The 22,049-nt window shown below is 50.9% G+C and overlaps 1 protein-coding gene, 1 long non-coding RNA gene and 1 other non-coding gene across 3 annotated transcripts in view; 2 read left to right on the top strand and 1 right to left on the bottom strand.

Annotated features, from left to right (window-relative positions):
• The window catches only part of ERGIC1 (endoplasmic reticulum-golgi intermediate compartment 1), a 103,228-nt gene that overhangs the window by 40,523 nt on the left and 40,656 nt on the right, over nt 1–22,049 (bottom strand). The window contains exons 2-3 of the mRNA XM_078446878.1: nt 14,970–15,031; nt 8,201–8,273 (exon numbers count right to left, since the gene is read on the bottom strand). Coding sequence (XP_078303004.1) covers nt 8,201–8,273; nt 14,970–15,031 — 135 coding nt within the window. The remainder of the gene's footprint in view (nt 1–8,200; nt 8,274–14,969; nt 15,032–22,049) is intronic.
• LOC132681013 (uncharacterized) lies at nt 4,210–11,550 on the top strand. The gene is made up of 3 exons (XR_009610807.2): nt 4,210–4,324; nt 10,681–10,731; nt 11,443–11,550. It is a non-coding gene; the product is annotated as an uncharacterized LOC132681013 (long non-coding RNA).
• On the top strand, nt 18,048–18,150 carry LOC132682567 (U6 spliceosomal RNA). The gene has a single exon (XR_009611747.1). It is a non-coding gene; the product is annotated as a U6 spliceosomal RNA (small nuclear RNA).

Below are 22,049 nucleotides of genomic sequence, written 5' to 3'. Positions count from 1 at the left end.
CAGGAAAATCCCAACTGGGCCTATGTGCATTCATGTTATTCCCATCTGATCCTGTGAAAATGTCCTGATCCTCATTTTACAATCAGGAAACTGAGGCTCAGAGAGGTTGAGTGCCCTTTCCAAAGTCACACAGCAGGAAATAGCAGAGCTAAAATCCCACCTAGGTCTGCATTAGGCCTGAGACCCAGGCTTTCTAGGGCTCATGCTGTCTCCCCTCCCTCTCGCCCTCAACATCTAGGATCAAGGGAGGAAATGGGGGAGGAGGGCTGGCCCTCTGAGGCCACACACAGGGTGTGGGGAAGAGAGACAGGGGCTTGTACTTGGCAGGCTCATAGCGTTGGCCCCCATCAGAGAACAAAGAGAACAAATTAGCCAGGGGGAAAGGAGCAAGCAGGACCACAGGAGGGTATGCTGGAGGATGGACATCTCCACAGCCAAAAGGGCTCTTCCTCGGCCTTTAGCGCCCAACTTCTACCCCAGCCTTGATGTGCAACTCCAGAAGGTTGTTGAGTAATGACACTACTGGGTGATTAACAGAATGGTCACCGAGGGAGAGGGAGAGCCCCCGGCTTCCTTTCCCAAACTAGCGAGACTCTTCCTTGTAGCTACTCACCTTTCCCACCTCGGAGGTGGGGCCTCAGCACATCACCGGCGGATTGTGGGATGATGTCATCCCCTGGCAATCCTCTGGAGGTGACCTCAGTGCACAGAGAGGTGAGTGCCAGGTGTGGCACCAAGGTGAGCTCACCCTCGAGGCCCCAGGGGGCCTCTCCTAGCCCATGGAGCCCAGGCTCTCCAGTGCCATCTAGAATAAAGGGGCTGAGGTGCTGGGGAGGGGTGGAAAGCCCACTGGCCTGCAGAGCGTAGGCCAGTCTGGTTATGTAAGGCCAGAACTGGCTGTTCCCAGTGCGTTCCTGAAGGGCCCCAGGCTGCAAGATAAACGAAGTTCAATCACCTGTGCCGCCTGCCCAAGGAGGCCAAGAGATCCACCTTCAGAATCCAAAGCGGAATGTTCCAGGGCTGCTGGCGTCCTCCTACCCCCAGCCAGCACTGCAAGCCCTCCTTTCGCCTGCCACCCGCAGACGCCTGCCAAGGCTAGCTAAACTGGCTGGGGCTGAACTGATTTTAAAAGGTGAACGGACAGCCAGAAATCAGCCCACCTGAAGGGACAATACAAGCTTTTTTGTGGATTTACTGCTATCTGGAGACTCTCGGGCCTGATTCCTCCTGTCACTAGCAAGGGCGATGAGAAGACTCATGGGGCAGTGGCAGATACATGTAGGCTCACCTCCTGCCACTAAGAAGCTGGGGGGGGGGGGACCTGGAACAAGTTACTTCACCTCTCTGAGCCCCGGTTTCCTTAACTGTAAAACTGGGGAAGTTTTCTATGAAGTTTGAAGACAGTCAAAATTAACCTACGGTAATAAGTCACAATAGTGGTGGTGGCAGGAGATACTGACTGGGAGGGGGCACGACGGAACCTTCCAGGCGGTGGAGATGTGTTGTCTTGATGAGGTGATGGTGACATGGGTATAAGCAGAGGCAAGCGTTCATCAAGTCTCACCTTTAAGATTTATGCGCTTGGCTATTTGTAAGTTATAGATACGTCTTGAAAAGAAGGAAAGAAAACCAGGAGGGAGGGGAGGGGGAAGAGGAAGAAAGAGGGGAGACAGAACAAAAGAGGGGTCAGGATTCGGGCTGCTTCCCAGGGGTGTGAGCGATAAAGCTGCAGGTCCCCAGGGCAGGGGGGTGTATGTTCCTCACCAATCTGAGGGCCTGGCTCGGGCCCTTCTTGGTAAAGACCATAAGGCATCGTGATGCAAGTCCAGACTCTCAGTGTTCAAATCCTGGCTCTACCACCTACGAGCTGACTGACCTTATAATGCAGGGGGTTTTGCCTCTACCAGCCTCGGTTTCCCCACATGTAAAACAGGGGCGGTCACAGGTACGGCACAGTAAGTGTCTGCTGCTTTTACTGTTCTTGTAATTATCAGTGTTTACAGAGTTGGTAGCAACAGGCATTCACCTCACAGCACTGTGGCAAGGATTACTGAGGGGCCCACAGCTGGTGCATTACATCGAGAATATGCCGATTATGACCTGCTGAACGAGGGGGCACAAGCCACCCACACAGGGCGGCCAGGTAGCTCCCTCAGCATCCGAGCTCCCACTTTGGGGAAGTGAAACCCACAGGGTCGTTTTGATGGAAGGCACAGTTTCGATACACCCACACAAAGGAAGAAAGAGTCCCGAGATTTATTACTTACAGATCCCAGGAGTGTGTGTGTGTGTGTGTGTGTGTGTGTGTGTGTGTGCGCGCGCGCGCGTGCAGGGAGCCAGGGGAGGGCAGGAGCCAGCGGGAGAGAGACAACAGGGTAGCAAGCACTTATTCCTTATGATGGGGCAGAGGTCACTAACTCTCCTCCGGCTTCACTCTTCAGTAGCTATTTTGAAAGATACCCCAGGCAAAATAAAGGCGGGAACTCATGGCGGGCATCCTGAACTCAAGTCCTTATCTTAGTGTCCAGACTCTGGGTGTGAGGAGGGTTATCACACTGTAAAATGCCTAGGCAGCAACTCAGAAAAACAAAGTTCGTTCTCCTCAGAAGCTGCTTTTCTTTCCTTTTGTTTAATTTTTTTTTTTAACGTTTATTTATTTTTGAGACAGAGAGAGACAGAGCATGAACGGGGGAGGGGCAGAGAGAGAGGGAGACACAGAATCGGAAGCAGGCTCCAGGCTCCGAGCCATCAGCCCAGAGCCCGACGCGGGGCTCGAACTCACGGACTGCGAGATCGTGACCTGAGCTGAAGTCGGACGCTTAACCGACAGAGCCACCCAGGCGCCCCAGCTGCTTTTCTTGTCATAGGGATTAAATGTGTTCATGGATGCAAGGTGTTAGCACAGCCCCTGGTATATTCTAAGGCCCGCATAGAAGGTGGCCCTGCTTATAAAGAATCGAAGATGTCCCAGCTCTAAGCAGCTGGCTGGTGCCAGGCACGACGCCGGAGACTTTCACATGTAGTATCTCATGTAATACCCACAGCAGGAAGATGTTTAGTAGGGTCACTGTTCTCTTCTCACAAGGATGAAACCGGGCTCAGAGCAAGACAGATAAAAGACTGGCCAAGATCACATGGCCAGGAAGAGGCAGAGGCAGGATCTGAACCTGGAGCCATGAAAGCCCAGAGCCATGCTCTTTCCACCGCGTTAAGATGGATGGGGCAAGGAATCAATGAAAACCTGAGGGACAAGTGTCCCCCAAGGACACCTGTGATGCAGGTGTCATCGTCTTTCCGATAATCTGCAGGTGCCCATCCCAACTGCACCCATGGCCCAAGTGCCCACAGGGCAAGCAGGTGTAAAGGGTCCATCCCCTTTGTGCCCTACAAGCCTCCCTCTGCCACCTCCCCCTGCCACGCCCTGGTGGGTTGCTGCATCTGACCTCCCGACTGACCGGGACGAGGGCTCCCTGAGCCAGGAGCACAGAGCACGAGATCACCACCCCTGCAGAATGAACGGGGGGAGGTACCAATGTGTGCTGATGGAGGAGAGGGGGGCACATTCCAGTCGGGGGACACCAGACAGCGTCAGGGAGTTGGCTGGATTGCGTGGGGGTCAGTAAGCAGTGGCCATGTAGGGAGAGGAAGAGAGGGACTGGGGAGGTATGGGTGGGGGGGAGCGTAGGTGGAATGTAACGAAGGGCCCTGAAATTCTAGGCTGAGGCGTGAGTCTGATGACATCTATGGAAAACAATTTTATTTGCTTTTAGAAGAGCACTTGAATAGTTCAGATTCCTGCCCAAAGTCGCTGACCTCTGTGCTTAATAATTTGATTTAATGGAAACTTACACAGCAGTGAGGCCCACAGCAAGGGCTTGCGGTGGAAGGGGAGGGATGGAAGTTATGTAAGCAATTTCCCCAGGACCTTGTTTTAAATCCCTACCCTCCAGGTATAAGTAAGTGCATCTATTCCCTACCAGGTGGAGGGCCAAAACCACCCCTTCTCGGCCACCAAGTCCTGCCCACACCCTCCTCTCTACAGTTATTGTCCAGTCTGGCCTCCAGGGTCGCCCTGCCCCAAGTTCATCTTCACAAGAGCGGACCTCGCTGCAGCGTGAAGCCGGTCCAATCGTTCCATGCTCGGATGCCTTCCGGCCTGTCCTTCATGCGACAGCCCTAGGTCTCTCACCGGGCCCTAGCTCACAACCCAGGCCTCAGAGTGGGTGACCGGGCTCTGATGGAGACATCCAGGCATTCCTCCTGGTAGAGCTACCGGCCTCCCCACTGGGGGCCTGCTATGGAGCATCTGAGGACACAGTTCAAGGTAACCACCCAGTTCCCGCTAGGTGGGCAATGGCTTCCTGGAGTTCCAACTGCCTGCTCGGCCACTTCACCCTGGAAGGGTGTATCCAAATGTTCAGGTCAACTGTTCTGACCAAAGAGCAGCAGCTCCCATGCACCTGGGGGCCCAGAATGCTCTGGGCAGAAAAGCGTGGTATGACAGGGCAGGAGTGCAGAGGCTTTGACTGGAGTGGCCCCACCACTTACTAACCTCATTGTGGCTTTCGCCTCCTGGTGCCTCAGTTTTCCCAGCCGTAAAGTGGGGCTAAGACTACCCGCAGAACCCACCTCAAGGGGTTCTGTGTTGACGACATGAGACGATCACCGTAAAGTGCGAACCTAGGTGGCTGGCTGGCTGGCTGGCTGGGCGTGTGGTTGCCCAGTATAAATCGTAACTGGAAAGTAGAATACATTGTATCGTACTGTAAATTATCAGTGGAGAGTTCCAGCTACTACATTTTCTTCTTACAGATCCTCATCAGGTTAATAAGTAAAAGCAGCCAAGCCTGGGAAGTCATAGACCGGAATATGTTGCAGCCACGTTCTCTGAACAAGGCGGGGGGGCCTGCTCCCCTGGAAATGTGAAGCCACACAGCAACCCCTGTGGGGCCACTTTCCCAAGGATAATTAATGGCCTGTCTAAAGCCCAGGTTAGAGTCCAACCACCCAAACAAACAGGCCTCCTTCCCTACCGGGCTGGGCCAGAACACTGTCTTATGTCACTCACTGATAACCACGGGTCGGGGTTGGCGCAATGTGGATCCCACCAGCAGTGACCTCATTTCCTTGGGATACAGTCTCATGATGGGGGGTGTGGGGGGTTGACCCACTGTGGTCACAAACCTGCCAGGGAGGGCCCGACATCCATTACAGAAGACCTGGGACCTTCATGTGTTCCCAAACTGGCAGGCCTTCCCAGGGGTCAGAGAAACTTCTGATAGAAGGAAGACCAGGAACAATGCTTTTCCCTCTGGATTCTTCGCTGAAGTCCTCAGTCCTCACCCATACAGACTCCTTTCGGGCAACTCCTGCACCGTGGTCACACGGCAGCAGGGGGAGAGGGGGCGTCAGGGCCACTGCATCATCACAGATGGAGCTTCTGGCCCCTGGGCTACCGACGGGTTTCCCTTCTCATTCCCGCCTCCCTCCCTCCTTCCGGCCACTCACACTGCAAATGGGGAAGAGCTCAGCACGGGCCAGACAAATGGCAAACACACCGTGAATGGCCCTCGTAGTCTGATTACCCCACTCACCCCTCATCTTTCTTCCTCTCCAGGGAGGTGCTGGGACCAGAGTGTCCAGGATGCCCTCAGGGGTCAGGAAGGGAAAACCCTGGAACAGGGTAGAAGGCAGAGCGGCGGGAACATACTGTGCTCTTCGGAAAGGAGGGAGCCCTGTCCTGGGTAATGGAACAAGCTGTCCAAGCTCACCTGAGTGGCTCTTCACACAGCAGGTGGCACACGACCTGCTCCAGTCACAACTCACCTGTCAGGGGCCCATTGCCTCACCATGGGCTGAGCTGACAAACGGCTTAACAAGCTGCCCTTCACAATGTCAGCAGGAGGCGAGGGAGGCTGCTCTGAGCTCAAGGGAGGGGACAAGAAAATTAACATTCATGGAGTGCTTATTACATGCCAGGTGCTGAGGGTGGCCTCACAACCTTTTTAGCATTAGATGGGGAATAAATGTGAAATGAAAAAATGTAGCATGAAGAACTACAGACCCATATTAAAGTACATCAGGTGTGGCATTAAGTACCTTTCTGGTAAACAACCTTGTTTAAACCTCACAAATATCACACACCTTCTCTGTTTCCTGCTCTGTTTTTCTTTCTTCAGAGTCTTTTTCACTAATTCATGTACGTTCTAGTTTTTGCTTGCTTGTTGATGGTCTGTGCTCACTGTTGGCATTTTCAACTCCTCTGAGCAGGGAACCACTCAGCAAGGAAGGAGGCAGACCTGGTTTCTGACTTCTGGGAGCTCAGGACCAAGAATGAGGCCCATGAATACACAACAGTATACAGGATCTACCCCAGCTTGGTCCTGGCTACTTCATATTCTACTCTCTCCACTTGCTCACTTTGCTCCAGCCACACTAGCTCTTTATCTGCTCTGTACATACACCAGGTAATTCCTGCCTCAGGGCCTTTGCACTTCTCAGTGGCTCTGTCCAGAATATGTAAAGTCTCCCTAGTCCCTGGGACACAGTTGGGGCTCCCTCCTTGCTATCACACATGTACCCCACTCACCTTGCTCAGAACACGAGGGACCTGAACAGGAGCACCCCCCCCCCCCAGGGAAGGGGGCGCAGCCTGGAGAGACCAGCAGGTACATGGCACACAGTAGCTCTCTCAATCTCTTGCTGCTGTCCCTGTTTCTAATTCCAACTCAGGTGACCCCTGAGACATCCAGTGGCCCAAATTTACACAGAGCCACCCCCCATTAGGAGCTGAGTGGGGCAAAGAACATTCTCTGACCCCTGCGTGGTCAGGAGGTCATGTCTTAGTAAGCAGACAAGCCTCCCCAGACCTACAAGCTTTGACTCTAATGCACCCTCTCGTTTGGCCAGCGATACTGAGAGCCAGAGAGTTTGGAAACCTGTCCAGGGTCACACAGCAAAGTGGCAATCGAGCAGGGGGACCTGGCCCTGGGTCTCCCAATGCCTCGTCCAGAGCTCTTTCTACCACTCCGTGAGACCCTCTGGGCTCTGGTGCCATCAGGGTTAAAAACAGGATCAGAGGGACAGGGAAGGCAAACTCTCCCATACCCGTGTAGGCTACAACCAGAAATTAGTTGGCCAGAGGGTGATGGTAGGAAACAGACAAGACTGGGATGCCTGTGGATTCAGGAGACTGGTGGGCCTTGGGAGCCCCCTCCTAACTATACGACCCTGGGCAAATCCCTTCACCTCTCAGAGCCTTAGTTTTCTCATCCTTAAAGACAAGATAACTACCTCTCAGAGCTATCTGAGGGTTAAAGGTGGTAACACTTACATAGCTACAACGCCCGTCTTGGGCTAAGTAACTATGTTTTTAGTTTCCTATTGTCTTGTGGCCGAGAGGGAGGCAAAGGAAACCAAGAAATTCCATGAGCAAAAAAGAAAATTCCAGTGTTGAACAGGGGAGTGGGTGGCCAGGGCCCAGCCCCGTGATGACTTTCTGGGTTGTAAACACAGGAACGAAGAGCCTTGGAAGCCCTGAGCCAGTGGCCAAGGCAGGAAGCTCTGGGGTCTGATTCCACCTCAGGGCGGCCGCTGGGCTGTGACTGAATAATTCCAATGGCATTCTGTGTTACACATACCCCACAGCATTTACTAGGTTATCCGGGCAACGGATGATGCTAGAAATTGGGGATCGATTCACAATGCGTCAATCGCTGCCAGGAAGCCCACACTGATTCCTCACTAAGTGTGGGCCTGAGAACAGGGAAGGGGGCTCAGTTGAGGGGGGCTGGGCTCTGATGTCAGCAACCCCACCCCCCTCGGGTAGGAAGCAGCACCGTTTCTCTGAACTCCTCCAGCTTTAACATCAAATGACCCTATGATGATTCAGAGGGAAAAAAGTCCACTGGCCAAACAAAGGGACAGCAGAGATGGGCAAATGATTCCTGTCATCTGCGGACCCAGGAAGCCCCCCCACAGAACGGAACCCAGATTTTCTCTTCAGCTTCAACAAAGCAATGTTTGCTTTTGCTCTAACTTCAAAACCCTTTTAAGAAACAGAGGAGCGATGGACGCCATGGGCTTGGAAATGAGAGAGTTAGAAGGTTCAGAGGTCTTGCTTCTTTTTAAAGCCCCTGTCTCCTCTCCTCTGGGGTCCCAGAAAGCTCTGGAATGTCCCCTGTGGGGGAATGGAACTTACACTTCTGTCGTTATGAATCCGGTGAGCTCCGAGAGGAAGAGGAAGAGGATGAAGAGGCAGCAGCAGATAGAGACTGGAAGGAACAATACAGAGACACACAATTAAGGGTGGAGGGCACAGGCTGGGGGGGTGGGTGGGCTGGCCCCTCCTCCTTCCCCTCTCCCCTCCCATTCCCATCCCTCCCCTCTCCACCCCTGGCCTCCAAGGAAAGCTGCTTAGAGGGAGGGGGAAAGAGGCCCCACCAACCGTCCAAAGCCCGTTCTTAGTCTAAGCAGCCCTGCTCCCGGAGGACTTCATTTGGTACTGATGTGACCTTCCAATAGAGACTGACCCCCTACGTAGGCAGGTCCTCCAGGGGGCCAGACTGACTTCATTCCACAAGAGCATATTAATGAAGAGGTCAGTCAAAAATAGAGGTTGCATGGGGCGCCAGGGTGGCTCAGTGGGTTGAGCGTCTGACTTCGGCTCAGGTCATGATCTCACAGTTTGTGGGTTCGAGCCCCGCACTGGGCTCGCTACTGTCAGCATAGTACCTGCTTCAGGTCCACTGTCCCCCCATCTCTCTGCCCCTTTCTCATGCTCTCTCTCAAAAATAAATAAATAAGCATTAAAAAACACAGAGGCTGCAAATTGGTGGCCCACAAATGTGTTCTGTTCAGCTCCAGTGATGTGTATTTCAAAATCTGGAGTTGACACTGAACAATCTGATTGCACATCAAAGTCCAGAACACTCAGGCCCTGGTTCCCAATGGGGTCTGAGGCTCACCAGTTTGCCACAGGCCCTACCACCCCCTCTTGACTCCCTGATTCCAAGGCCGAGGCCAACGGTCTGTCGCCATTTATCACCACCCCCAGTGGTACCATCAACAGCGTGCCCATGTCCTCATCAGAGGTCAGAAAGTGAGGAGACTGAACACTTGTGTTTCAAGAAAAGGGAAAATTCTTTATGGAAGGAATTCTTCTATAAAAGTCTGAAATGTGGAGAGTGGAAGAGAGTTCCAGAGTTGGCCCATGTCACTCATGTTTATCTGGTCAACGGCCCCTGCCAGGGTGGAAATCTGTGACCCCTGGGGCCACTCCCAGGGACAATATATAACAAGTGGTCCGGATCTGGCCTTGAACTCCAGCCCCAGCTCCTGATACTCCCCCAACATCTGACCACTCAACCACACTGAGCCACGTGCTGTTCTGTAAATATGTGTCTTATTTCTGTTCCTTTGTTCCTGTGGTTCCTGTCGGGAACGTCCTTCCCATCTTCTCTCCTCCCCGCCCCCCCCCCCCCACCCCCCGTCATCCTCTCTGTGAAGTGAACTCCTCTCTATGCTCCCAGGCCGAGGTCCAGCTCAAAAGTCTCTCCTGGTAGGAGGCTCTTCATCCCCAGATGTGGAGCTGGTCACTCTTTCCTCTGTTCCCAGCCTCTATTCTCACACTTGCCACATTTTACCGGCTCTTTGTGGCTGTTTCTCTCACTAAACTGATATCCCTGAAGGCAGAAAGTCTACAGCTCCAGTGCCTGGCCTGGGGCTTGGCATACAGGAGGGAATAATAGGCAGGGAATACCCAAGAGCAGAGAGTGAGCATTGAGCACGCCTCACCTGCGCTTATCACAGAGGCATGCAGTGGGCAAGGGTTTGCAAAATATGCCCACTGCTCACCTGCTACGGGTCTCTGGCTAAGTTACTTACCTCTCCCTGCCTCAGTTTCCTCATCTGTAAAATGGCAACAGGCCTTATGGAGCTGCTCTGAGAATTTCCACAATGGAGAAACTGGGCTTGTAATAGTGCCTGGCGGGTAATAAAGGCTCAAGCATTCGCTCATTATTAGGACTTTCATCAGGGAGTCCTTGGAAGAGTTGGTGATTTGGGGAAGGTGACTGACAAATGGGGTGACCCCTAGTTTCCTGCAAAGAAAAAAAAGTTCCTGGTCCCACTTGTTGATTCTGCTACATTCTTGATGGTTTGCTCCTGGACTGGCTGAGCAACTGTGATAAACACTGAAGCCAGTCATTATCTATCTATCTATCTATCTATCTATCTATCTATCTATCTATCTATCTTAAAATGCAAAAAGATGGCTTCTAACTAAAGAAGGAAGGGAACAAATGTTTGCTGGGCCACTACCATGCGCCCTGCTGTGGGAGTGTCACCAGCCACCGTGTCACCTCACACTCCCGCCTGACGGGGGCACGCACCCTTGCGCAGCAGGTAGAAATGGAGGCTCAGAGAGGAAGAGACTGGCCTGGGAAGGTGGGTGGGGAGACAGGCCTGGATCCTATGAATTCTACAGACAATGCCCTAAGAAAAGAAACCCCAAGATCTAGGACTCCAAGTGAAGAACAAGACAGGGACATCCCCACAGTCCCTACACCTCTAAAACCAGACCAACGTATGGGATCCTAGAATTACTCCCCAGTTCTTCAAACACTAAAAGAACTATATAGGGCAGTATTAAAGGGTTTTACTTTTTTTGTTTCTTTTCAGAAGAGGTAACACATGCACGTGATGAGAAAAATCATGCAGCTGCATAAAAAGGTATAGTGTGTCAAGTCCCTTTCTCGCTCCTGATCTGCAGCCCCCTGCCCTAAGGTATCAGTGCTACGGTCTTGCGTCCTTCCACAGCACTGAAACATATATGTACAATTCCTTTCTTTCTCTAAGCCAACTGCAGCATAAGCTATAGACATCCTTTTCAACCATGCTTTGCTCACTCAGCAGCCTATGTCTGAAATACATGCCACATCAGTTTACAGGAGTGGCCATGTTTGCTTGCTTGCTTTTGTGGCATAGAAACTCATTTCAAATGTCTTCTCCAGCTGTTGGAAAAATCCACTGCACTCCTGCAGCCACCAATCCCAACTTCCTGGCTCATATCCTTCCCTTTCTCACCTGCAGACTGCAGCTATGATAACTGATCAAGAATCCCACTACCAGGCAGAACACCCTTCACCTGGAATCTTCCTAAACAGTATCACGTAGGACCCATGTTTCAGAGTCATTTTCATCCCTCTCACACCTCTCTCAAGCCCCAGCAACCCATCGCATGCTATAATGGACAGGCACAAAGTAGGGAGGCATTTCTGAAGGTCAATGCTGACTTAGACCAATCCAGGCCTTCTAACTGCCTTCCTTGCCCTAAGCCTGCAAAAGGGCCCCAACACTCTAACTCTGTCCAGATTGGGGGTGGGGGGGGGCGGGGGACAGGGATGGAAGGCTTCCTTCTGAAATCTGTGTGCTCTGTTCAAGGTCTGGATGAAGCCTGGTCAACCCAGCAGGTGGACACGATAAATGCCAAGTCTACTCAGCTGAAACCCAAGTGTCCAACAGCCCTGATCATATACCCTCTGTGACTGCTCCCCCTACCATTGTCCCATACTAGGTGGACAGAGACAATGTCTGGTACCACTATGGTCACAGGGTCTAGCCTGGCTCAGAGAAGGTACAGAAAAAATACTTGTTGAATGAATGAATAAATGAATGAATGAAAAACACGAGGTATGAAGGCAGGTATGAAGTATTTCAACCAGAAAGGCCGTTGTGATACTGAAGGCTTGATGAGGGTTTTCAATCCATGTTTGGGCAAGAAGCTAAGGCTCTCTGACACCACACTTCTTTTGAAACTGACTCAGGCAGTGGACCATAGGAATGTGACCCCTAGAGAATGTGTGTGACTGGGAAACCTGGTGCAGCCAGCAAAGGGGGGCACTGGACCCAAGACCCGAGACCCAAGACTCTGGGAAGTCAAGGAATTTGTTCAAGGCCAAATGGCCACTTCAGTGAAGGAGGCAAAATTCAAACCCTGATCCGTGAGTGTCCAGGGCCTTTCCCTGTTCCTGCAGTTATTAATAGCACTTATCAAGATGTCATGAAATGGTGTGGCTTCGTGTCTGCTGCCCTGGTAGGCCATGTGCTCCTTAAGGACAAAGACGGGAGCCCATTCATCAACGTGATCCTGGTGCTTGGTACGGGACCTGGCCCCAGGACCTAGTTAATAAATATTTGTTCACTACATGGTAGCTAAGGGCTGGTTTCCCATGCCTCACGCCTTTTTCCTCTCGTGTAAAGGAATTTGCCGTCTTGCACACTGTGGCCGGGACCGCAAATCAGACCACGTCCCTAGAGGGCCATCTGGCAGTACCTTCTAAATTTTACAACACACGTGCCCTTTGACCCAGTAATTCCTCTTCTAGGAAAAGTTACCTTACAGAAATAACCATACAAGGATATAAAAATATATGGACAAGGATGTCTGCAACAGCCATAAATCGGAATCGAGACTGTCCACTCCCAGGAGACTGGTTACATAAACTGTGGGTCGCGCAGATGATGGCAACCGTGGGTTGCCAGACGCGGCTGCAGGGAAGAATGCAGCGGGCCGTGTACGTGCTGGTAGGAAACGTGTCCAGCCTACGGCAGTTGAAAAAAGGACCAGGAAGGGAGGTCCACACAGTAGGTTCCCGTCTCTGCTTAAAACAGCAATATAAGTATATCAAAGCCTGAATGTGCTTTTTAAAAATTCCAGGAGGACCCAGACCTGATTGTTACACATCCATTCACAAGGGTGAGACTGCAGAGACTGTGAGGCAGAGGTCTGGACTATTGGTTGGTGGCAGGAAGGGGACAGGCCACCTTACTTAAATTTTTGTGATCAGGCTCAGAAACAAGTCGAACCCCCTCTCCTCTCATGCGCCTTGGGTATCCTCTCCATGGGGACTCAGGCACAAAGCATCAGAGCGTCTGCTGGCACGGACCCTCACAGGCTGGGGGCTCCTGGAGGTCAGTGACCAGAGGAGTGTAGTCCAGGCACTGAGAGCTTAGCACATACCCTACACTTGACGGGTCTGAACTCATTTATTCCCCATATCAGGAAACTGAGGATCAGAGAGGTGAAGTGAGAGGTGACTTCCCCAAAGTCCCCCAGCTACTAGATGGGAGAATGAACCCAGCTCTGCCACATGGGACGCCTGCAGGACATGCATCCTGTGTCCTGGCTGCTGCATTCCCTTCCCCAGGGATGTGGAGACCCAGGGCTGGAGAAGGCACCCACGGCTTCAATGAGTAAGGGCCGGGCAGGAGCAGCCGGGGCGGGGGTGGGGGAACCCCAAGGCCATGCTCCTATGACCCACCTTGGGAGGCAGCAGTGGATTCCAATTTGATTGCCCAGCCCCAGGGCCCTGCTCAGGGGACAGCCCACGGGGAGGGTCCCTCTCTCGCAGGAAGCACTGGAGAGGCCGGCAGGGGGTCAGGCCATGGGGTGCAGGGAAGCCTACCTTTCGAGAGATGTGAAACTTGAGACAAGTCACTTCACCTCTCTGGGCCCATTTTCTCCTCTGGAAAATGAGGCTATGAGGTTTTCCTGCGTGCATGGCGCTTTTGGGTTTGTTTTGGTTTTAATAAACTTCTCATTGTGGAGTAATAGATGCAGAGACGGTACAGAGAGTTCCCATGCGCCCTTCATCCGGCTTCTCCTCACGTTAACATCTTACATAACCACGGTATGCACGTCAAAATGAAGTAACACCATACAGCACCAAAACTAAGCTACAGACATGACTACAGGTTTCTCTAGTTTCCCCACAAACCCCCTTTTTCCTGTTCCTGGACCCAACCTGGGATCTCACTTTGCATGTAGTCATCCTGTGTCCTCAGTCTTGAATCTGTTGACAGTTCCCCCTTCTTCCCAAGGTTTTCGAGACCTTGTCACTTTTGAAGCGTATTGGCAGGAGTTGCGTAGAATGTCCCCCAACCTGGGCCCCGATGATGCTTTCTCATGATTGGGCAGGCTTGGGCTGTTTGGGGAAGAATGTTCGGAGGGGAGGTGTCCTTCCCATCACGTCCCATCGGGGGTGCGTGACGTCCACAGGACATCTCACTGGCTGATGTCAACTTTCATCACTTGGTTGTCTCTGGGCATCTACATAGGAAAGGTACGATTTCCTTTCCACTCTCTGCTCTTTCCATTCTCTGCATCACTGAGTCCAGCCCATACTCCAGGAGAAGAGAATTAGGCTTTACCTCCTGGAGTGGGTATTTATCCATCTACATTACTATATTACTTGGAATTCTTCTGTTAAGGAAGAGCCATCCCTTCTCTCCCATTGATTTATGTCAGTACACTCTCATACTCTTTTTTTGTAATTCTTTGGCACGTAAGACAATCATGCTATGATCTGTTACTCCGACTACCCCTGTGTTAGCCTTTGGCCTCTTTCATGTTGCTCCTGTGTCCTGCTGATGCATCCCTAGCCCTTTTTTCTCCCCTCTGGGAGCTTCTTTGCTTTTTGGCCCAAGATGATCCAAGCTTATTATGCTCTCTTCCTGCCCCGGCCCTGGAACCAGCTCTTTCTTTAAGGAGACTTTAGGTCCTTTTACTGAACACTGGCATTTAGAAACCAAAATCTGGTGCAATTCTTCTTCTTCTTCTTTTTTTTAATGATTAAAAATGTGCTTATGTCAAAAACTCCAGTAGTCTAAAAGGGAAGAAAAGCCCTCCTGACCCCTTGAGCCCCAGTCTCCCCTCCCAGGGGCAATTGCTACTGGTAATTTCGGGTGTATCCTTCCAGAAACAGATAATGCTGATACCTTGCAGGGTTCTGGTGAGAACAGAGATGAGACGAGGAACTATATGAAGGGCTCGCAAGATGCCCATCCTTTGTCCTCTCCTCCCGTCTCTCCTTTTCTCCCTGGTTCAGCAGTTCTGCACAGGGAGAGCAGGCCCGGGTACAGGAGGTGGGGAGGGGTTGAGGACAACGGCAAGAAGGATGGCTACTCACTAATGGCCCCGGTGTATGTTGGCTGCGTAAGGTCCTTGGGCACCTTCCTGTAGATGTCAAACCTGCAGAGAGCAAAGCGGACAGGGGTGAGGTGGGCGCAAGGGGTGGGTCTCAGGGCAGCAGGGAAGATGGTTTAAGCTTGCTTGCCACTTGGGCAGCAAGCCACAGCTGTTCCTGGAACCAGGTCCTCCTACTCCTTCAGGTCACCTCCCCCAGGAGGCCTGAAGGAAAGCCCTCTGATGGGACCCTGCCCCAGCCCCTGGTAGCGTTTCCTCACAACACTTAGAACCACCAGGCAGGACCCTCATTCGGTTACGTTTCTGGGTTGGTCTCCGCCCCCCCCCCCCCATCAGAATGGAACTTCCACAAGGGCAGCGATCTTGTTGGGTTTTGTCCTCCGCCCACGTCCCCAGACCCTAGCACAGGCCTGGTGCGTAGAAGACACTCGGCAAGCCCTTGTGGAATGAACTGAACCCGCGTCTTGGGTTTCTCTAATGATGAAGGAAATAGGGAAATGCACCGTCTTTCCTGAGTTCCATGACGGCACTGCATTCTTGCCCGGTGTCACCTCTCCTCCCCCTCTTCCCTTTCCTGCCTCCCCCTCCCCCTCCCGTCTCCACTGCCCCCCCCCCCCCCCCGCAGCTTGCCTGTGGAGTTCCTTCCTAACTCCAAGGCATGAAGTTAACAAAATCCTGCCTGGAGCCCAGTCTCAGCGTTAGCTTGTGACGGCTCTGGCTCGTGCCTAATGGGGGTCTCCTCCCCACACGCAGAGCAGATGCCTTGATGCCTTTCTTTCATATGGGTCCCACCACAGCAAATGAGGGTTGTGGGGTGCGGTGGAAGAATCTGGGATCTGGGAGTCAGACGGACACAGCAGATTCTGGCCAGCTATTTAAGAGTGAGGATCCTGGAATCAGACCACCCTGGGTTCAAATCTTTTGGGCTGGTCTCCCTTGTTTGTGGCTACTGTTACCAGGTCCTGCCAGGCCATCGAGAGGAGTAACGGAAATAAATGTCTGTGGTGGATTTACACAGCATTCACAGAGGAGGCGCCTCACACACTTGGCTTCCTTCCTGTCACTTGAACCTGAGCAGGCAGTTCTCACAAAGCAGAGTTCTATCCACGCAGTGTTCCTAGGCTCCCGGGCAGGATTTGGCATGGTGAAGAGGCCGGCTGCTCCAGCCCTCGGGGGCTACCAGTTGGCATGTGGTTCCCCTTTGGTGATTGGGAAAACCTGTTAGCACCCTGCTAACCTCAACGCAATGACTTGGAAATCTTGCGTAAGATCTGATGCTTGACTACCGTGGGCTCATGCTAACTGCACGTGAAACGTGCTGGGTTTCCTAACACGTCAGGGGAGAAGATATTCCCGTGGGCTGCCAAGTTAAAAAGTAACACTTTCTCTCCGGCCTGCTCAGCTACCAGTCTTCCGTTCTTGGGCCCTTAAGGGGCACTAGAAACTGGGGCTGGGAGTGTGGTTGAGCGGGAGGGGTCCACGTGACTCAGTTCTCCATACCTACTCATCTCCCTTATTCGGAAAATGCTGACCCCTTTAACCACGAGGGGCATGTAAGAGATAAGAGGCATGTATGTACTGTGGAATTAGCCCAAGTGGGCTCAAACGTGACTCCACCACTGTTCAAACTTGGGCATGTCACTCACGTAACTTCTCTGAGCCTCAGTTCCCCTGGCTGTAAAATGGGGCAACGATATGATCTCGTAGCATAGCGGTTAAGGCCAAGTGACTTAGTGCATAGAAAGCACTTAGAACTGTGCCTGGCACCCAGGAAGTACTATATGAATATTTATTTGCAGGTACTATTCTTTTTTTTTTTTTTTTCCCGTTACTATTGTTAATGTTCGGCTGACTAACATCTACGAGCACCTACTACATGCTAAGTCCTCTCCTAGGCACTAGGACACAGGTATAAGACTCAGCCCTTGGTCCTGTGTGCCTACAGTTTATCAATAAAGACAAAGAAGGAAATGGAAGGAGGGTACAATGGTGTTCCTTCATAGGGTTTGCTGAAGGTGCTAGGGGGACCCAGAAAGCGGTCCATGGGGTGGTCCATGAAGCTTCCGGCAGCAGGTGATGTCTGAACAGAGCAGGAGGATGGGAGGCAGGGTAGGAAGAGGCATAAAGCAGTCCACGTAGTGAGAACAGCAAAAACAGGGGCCAAGAAAGACGACCAGACCTGGCGTGCTGGAGCGTGGAGTTAGTTCACCTGCCCGTGACCCTGGGACGGGATGATGACCGAACCTGGCGTGATAGAGCGCAGAGTCCCCTTGCACGAGGCCCTGGGACGGCATGGAATGACAGGCACCAGAGAGGTGGGAGGGGCTTACAATCCACCTTCCCTGTCCAGTTAATACCAGGTCGCCATCCAGGGCCCACAGGCAGAAACTGGGCCTCACAGTTTAAAAACTTTATCAACCACCACTTCAAAACTGGGAGTTTTATGGGAAGTCAGAGGTCACTCGGGGTGAGGAGGTGGGGGCAGCTGAGGGCAGAATGTCAGAATCTGATAAGGGTGAAGAGGGCAGAGATGGGAGACTGACACATGGGGGTGGGGGACACTAATCAAATATGTAAATACAGTGAGGATAATGGACGCCCGGGGCTCATTGCTGGGAAAGGGAGGTCTATATGGAGGGAAAAGTAGAATAAATTCTGTGCTGCTAGAGTGGAAGTGGAGGTTTCGCTGTGGATTCATGATTTTCAACATCCACCAATACAGAAATACACATCCTATTCGCATACATTGCCTGGCTCATTCCACAGGGAGGGTCCGGGAACCGTGACAGCCAGATAGCAAATAGCACACCAGGTACTCAAATGTTGGCTTCTAAATCGCCCTCTCTACTTGCAGAAATGGCTGATTCCAGGGCTACGTGAGGAAAATCCAAGATGAACTTGGAACACCTTTTTATGTCAGAAAGCAAGACAGTGTTCAAAGAAGGGTGGGGTCACTGGCCAAAGAAAGGACGATGTGAGCACTAAAATCAAAAATCACAGTAATAGGTTATAACCCGTTGGGTAAAATAGGAAGCCGTGGATCTATATAAAGAAATGAATAGTGCTCGCTCCGGCAGCACATGTACTAAAACTGGAACGGTACAGAGATCAGCACGGCTCCCCGCAAGGACGACACGCAAATTCGTGAAGCTTCCGTATTTGTCAATGCCGTTTGCAGCGACGTGGATGGAAGTGGAGGGTGTTATGCTAAGTGAGATAAGTCAGTCAGAGAAGGACAGATACCATATGTTTTCACTCCTATGTGGATCTTGAGAAACTTAACAGAAGACCATGGGGGAGGGGAAGAGGGAAAAATAGTTACAAACAGAGAGGGAGGAAGGCAAACCACAGGAGACTCTTAAATACAGAGAACTGAGGGTGGATGGGGGGTGGGGGAGAGGGGAAAGTGGGTGATGGGCATTGAGGAGGGCACTTGTTGGGATGAGCACTGGGTGTTGTATGGAAGCCAACTTGACAATAAATTATAGTAAAAAAAAGAAATGAATGAACCCAAAATTTGATGAGAAACAGGATATTTATATACCTTCAAATACCACCCCACAAAATCCTTACTAATTACAAAGGGAAAGAGAGTAACGTTACAGTTGAGAAACTTGACATCATCTTGACCAAGTGACCAAAGTGAGTGTCACCAGTAAGGAGACATATCATGTGCCTCCTGGTCTGAGATATTGGGGAAGGCACACCATTACACTTGTGTGGGAAACTTGCTCAAAATGCACAACCTCAAATGAATCATGAGAAAGCCACACACAAATCCAACTGGAGGGTTCATGCTATAAAATGACTGGCCAGTACTTGTCAAAGGTATCAAGGTCATTCAGACAAGTAAAAGGCTAAAGAACTTTCAGAGATTGGAGGAGACTAAAGAGACATGACAACTGAATCATGCAGGATGTCCCAGACGAGAGAAAGGACATCAGGGGGACAATGGTCGGGATTTGAATAAGAGCCATGTATTAGTTAATACTACGGTATAGTGTTATTTTCCTGGTTTTGATAATGGTATTTTGGTTATGTAACATAGTAATATTTAGGGAAGTTTCAGTAAAGGGCTTATGGGAAGTCTTTGCATTAGTTTTGCAAATTTTTTTGTATGCCAGAAATTATGGCAAGATAAAAAGTTAAAAAGGCTCTTTAAAATTTAATAGAATTATAAAAAAAAATTGTAAGGGGGAGATTTCACATAAAAATCCCACACAGCCTGCTTTCTTTATACATACCTGGTCCCTCTAGGCTTCTGATTTTGAGGTGCTGGCTTAACAAATGTTTACTGAGTGTGCTGGGTGTCAAGAATACATCTTTGTTGGGAGTGAGAATGGCGAGGGGAGGGTTGAATGAACAAAGGTCTAAGAGAGGAGGGTAGACTTGGACCAAACTACAGGAAGCAATAGTGATCAAAGGAAAGAGGTGCTCTAGAAAGAGTCACTGATGTGAAACCAAGATCACTGCCAGCCTGGGCACTTTTACATATACATATTTACATGTAATTCTTACAATAACCCTGGCAGACACTGATATCCCAATTTTTCAGAGAGAAAACCAAGGCTAAGCTATAAGCAACTTGCTCAAAGTCACCAAGCCCGTGACTAGTAGAGCTGGGATTCAAACCCAAGTCTGAGTCATAGGCCATGGCCCTTCCACTGCCCTATACTTGTGGGAACCAGTATAGAGGTCACTTACTGGTAAATTAGTCTCAGAGTTTTGCTTACTTTTCCACAGATGCTGCCCAGAGCAGGTGAGAATCTCCTAAAAGACAGGGACCAGCTCAAAATACATTAATTCACTCAACAGATATTTACTAAGTACTTACTGGCAGTATTCTAGATATGGGAAAATGGAAGTGGTCAAGGTAGACATGGCCCCTGCCCTCACGGAGGTGCCAATCTAGTAATGCTTTTGACTCCTTGAGAAGGGCCACCTAAACAGAATGTTCTCTAATGATTATCCCATTCCCATGCCATCAATCTAAGCTGTGGAGTGGTGGTGGGGTAAAGGGAGAGCTGAAAAAGACCCTGGGTTCAGAGCTGACCACAAGCCAAGTGAGTCAGCAGTGAATGTCACTAAGAAATGGGCCACAGGAAGACTGGTGAGAACCCAGGCATGTGACAGACAGGGAAGTGAGCCGTCGTCCTCTCTGGTTTACATTAGTCAGTCCCTCACTGCGGTGATGTGGTGATGTGATTAGCTGTGGCCACCCACTGTCAAGAGAATATGGAGGAAAGGGTAGAGAGTGTGGAAGAGGGGAAAGGGGTGCCTAGTGCATATCTAGTGTGTGCTCAGCTCATGCTATGCCTTTGGCTGGCATGTTCTCATTTAATTCTCTTGACCGGCCTTCAAGTTAGGGATTTTTAGCCCATTTTACAGATGAGGCTCACAGAGGCTGGTGGTTTGGCTAAGCTCACACACCTGTGAAGTGCCACAGCAGGACTCTGAATCCAGGCCTAATTTACGTTCTTGCTGTTTTTTTTTTCCAACCATGTGGGGCCAAAACTGAGACCATGTCAGTGGAAAATGCTTAGGAAAAAAGGTTAAAGAACTAGAATTGATTAGCCTCAAACAGAGAAAGCTAAACTATGGATTCTTCATCACTGTCAAGCAAAAAAAAAATGCTCTTTTCCTGCCCTCCCACCAGAGTATGATTTTCTTGAGGCAGGAGCTGGGCCTCCTTGTTGCCCAGCCCTGCCCAATCCAGGCCCCTGGAGAACTGACCTGAATGAATGAGTCAATGAATGAATCTGCACAAAGATAAGATCCACTGGCTGGTCTTAAAAACAAGATTAAGCTGAAATGGACAGTAGAGAAGCTGAGTCCTCAGGGGTTCCTTGTACTGGATATTGAGAAATCTTCATTTCAAAGCGGGGTGGGGGTGGGGGCAAAGTGGACTTAAATTAAAGTAAGAGAACCATCAATTGAACTTAAGGAAGACTGATCCAATGCCAAGTGCCAGGACAATGGCAGTAGTGACTGGAGCTAGGCTGGCAAGAGGTTTATCCTTGCTGGGACAGGATACAAACACAGAGACCCCACAGGGGCCTCCTGCCTTCAAAACCTTCCACTGTCAGGTCTAGAAGGTTCTCTAAGATCACTACATCCAACCCAATCATTTTACAGATGAGAAAACGGAAGCTTTAAGAAGAGTGACTTGGGGCGCCTGGGTGGCTTGGTCGGTGAAGCAACCGACTTCGGCTCAGGTCATGATCTCACGGTCTGTGAGTTCGAGCCCCGCATCGGGCTCCGTGCTAACAGCTCAGAGCCTGGAGCCTGTTTCAGATTCTGTGTCTCCCTCTCTCTCTGCCCCTCCCCCGTTCATGCTCTGTCTCTCTCTGTCTCAAAAATAAATAAACGTTAAAAAAAAAAAAAAAAAAAAGAAGAGTGACTTGTTCAGTTCGAGGTGCAATTAGACACAGAATATTTAAATCAGAAACAAGCCAATAAAAAGCTGATGAAATCCTTGTTATCTCTCATATGCTAGCGGTTCCCAACCAGGGGCAATTTTGGCCCCCCAGGAGACATCTGGCAATGTCTGGAGATATTTTTGGTTGTCGCACGGGGGACTGGGGGTGTTACTGGAACCTAGCGGGTTAAGGCCAGGGGTGCCAATGCATCCGACAATCCTGCAATGCACAGTAAAATCCCCCCCCCCACAACAAAGGATTACTGGCCCCAAATGTCCAGAGAACTGAAGTAGAGAAACCATGTCGTACGAGACCAAAACTTCACATGTGGGAAGCTCATTTTCCCACTGAGTCTGTGTTCTGTCTGAAAGGCAGCCAGTTGCCTCTGCTCCCGCTGGGTGAAGTCATGGCCACGGCCTCGATTGCCCCCACGGAGACCAGCGATCTGGATTAAGCAGTCTTTCCCTCTCCTTTGTGCTCTGTGCCTGAGAAAGAAGAGCTCACTTGGAGAGACCTGGGCAAAGGAACCCACAGAGAAACAACGAGGTCCACCTAGACTTGTGGCTTACCGTGACAGTCGAGTAAGTCCAAGGGTCACTATTTTAATAAAACGCGCTGAATCTGCGCCTCTAACACATCTTACC

This window comes from Panthera onca, chromosome A1, assembly GCF_046562875.1.
Source record: "Panthera onca isolate mPanOnc1 chromosome A1, mPanOnc1 haplotype 2, whole genome shotgun sequence".
NCBI lineage: Eukaryota > Metazoa > Chordata > Mammalia > Carnivora > Felidae > Panthera > Panthera onca.
The sequence above is the reverse complement of the archived record's forward strand: the minus strand, read 5'-3'. Positions and strand labels throughout refer to the sequence as shown.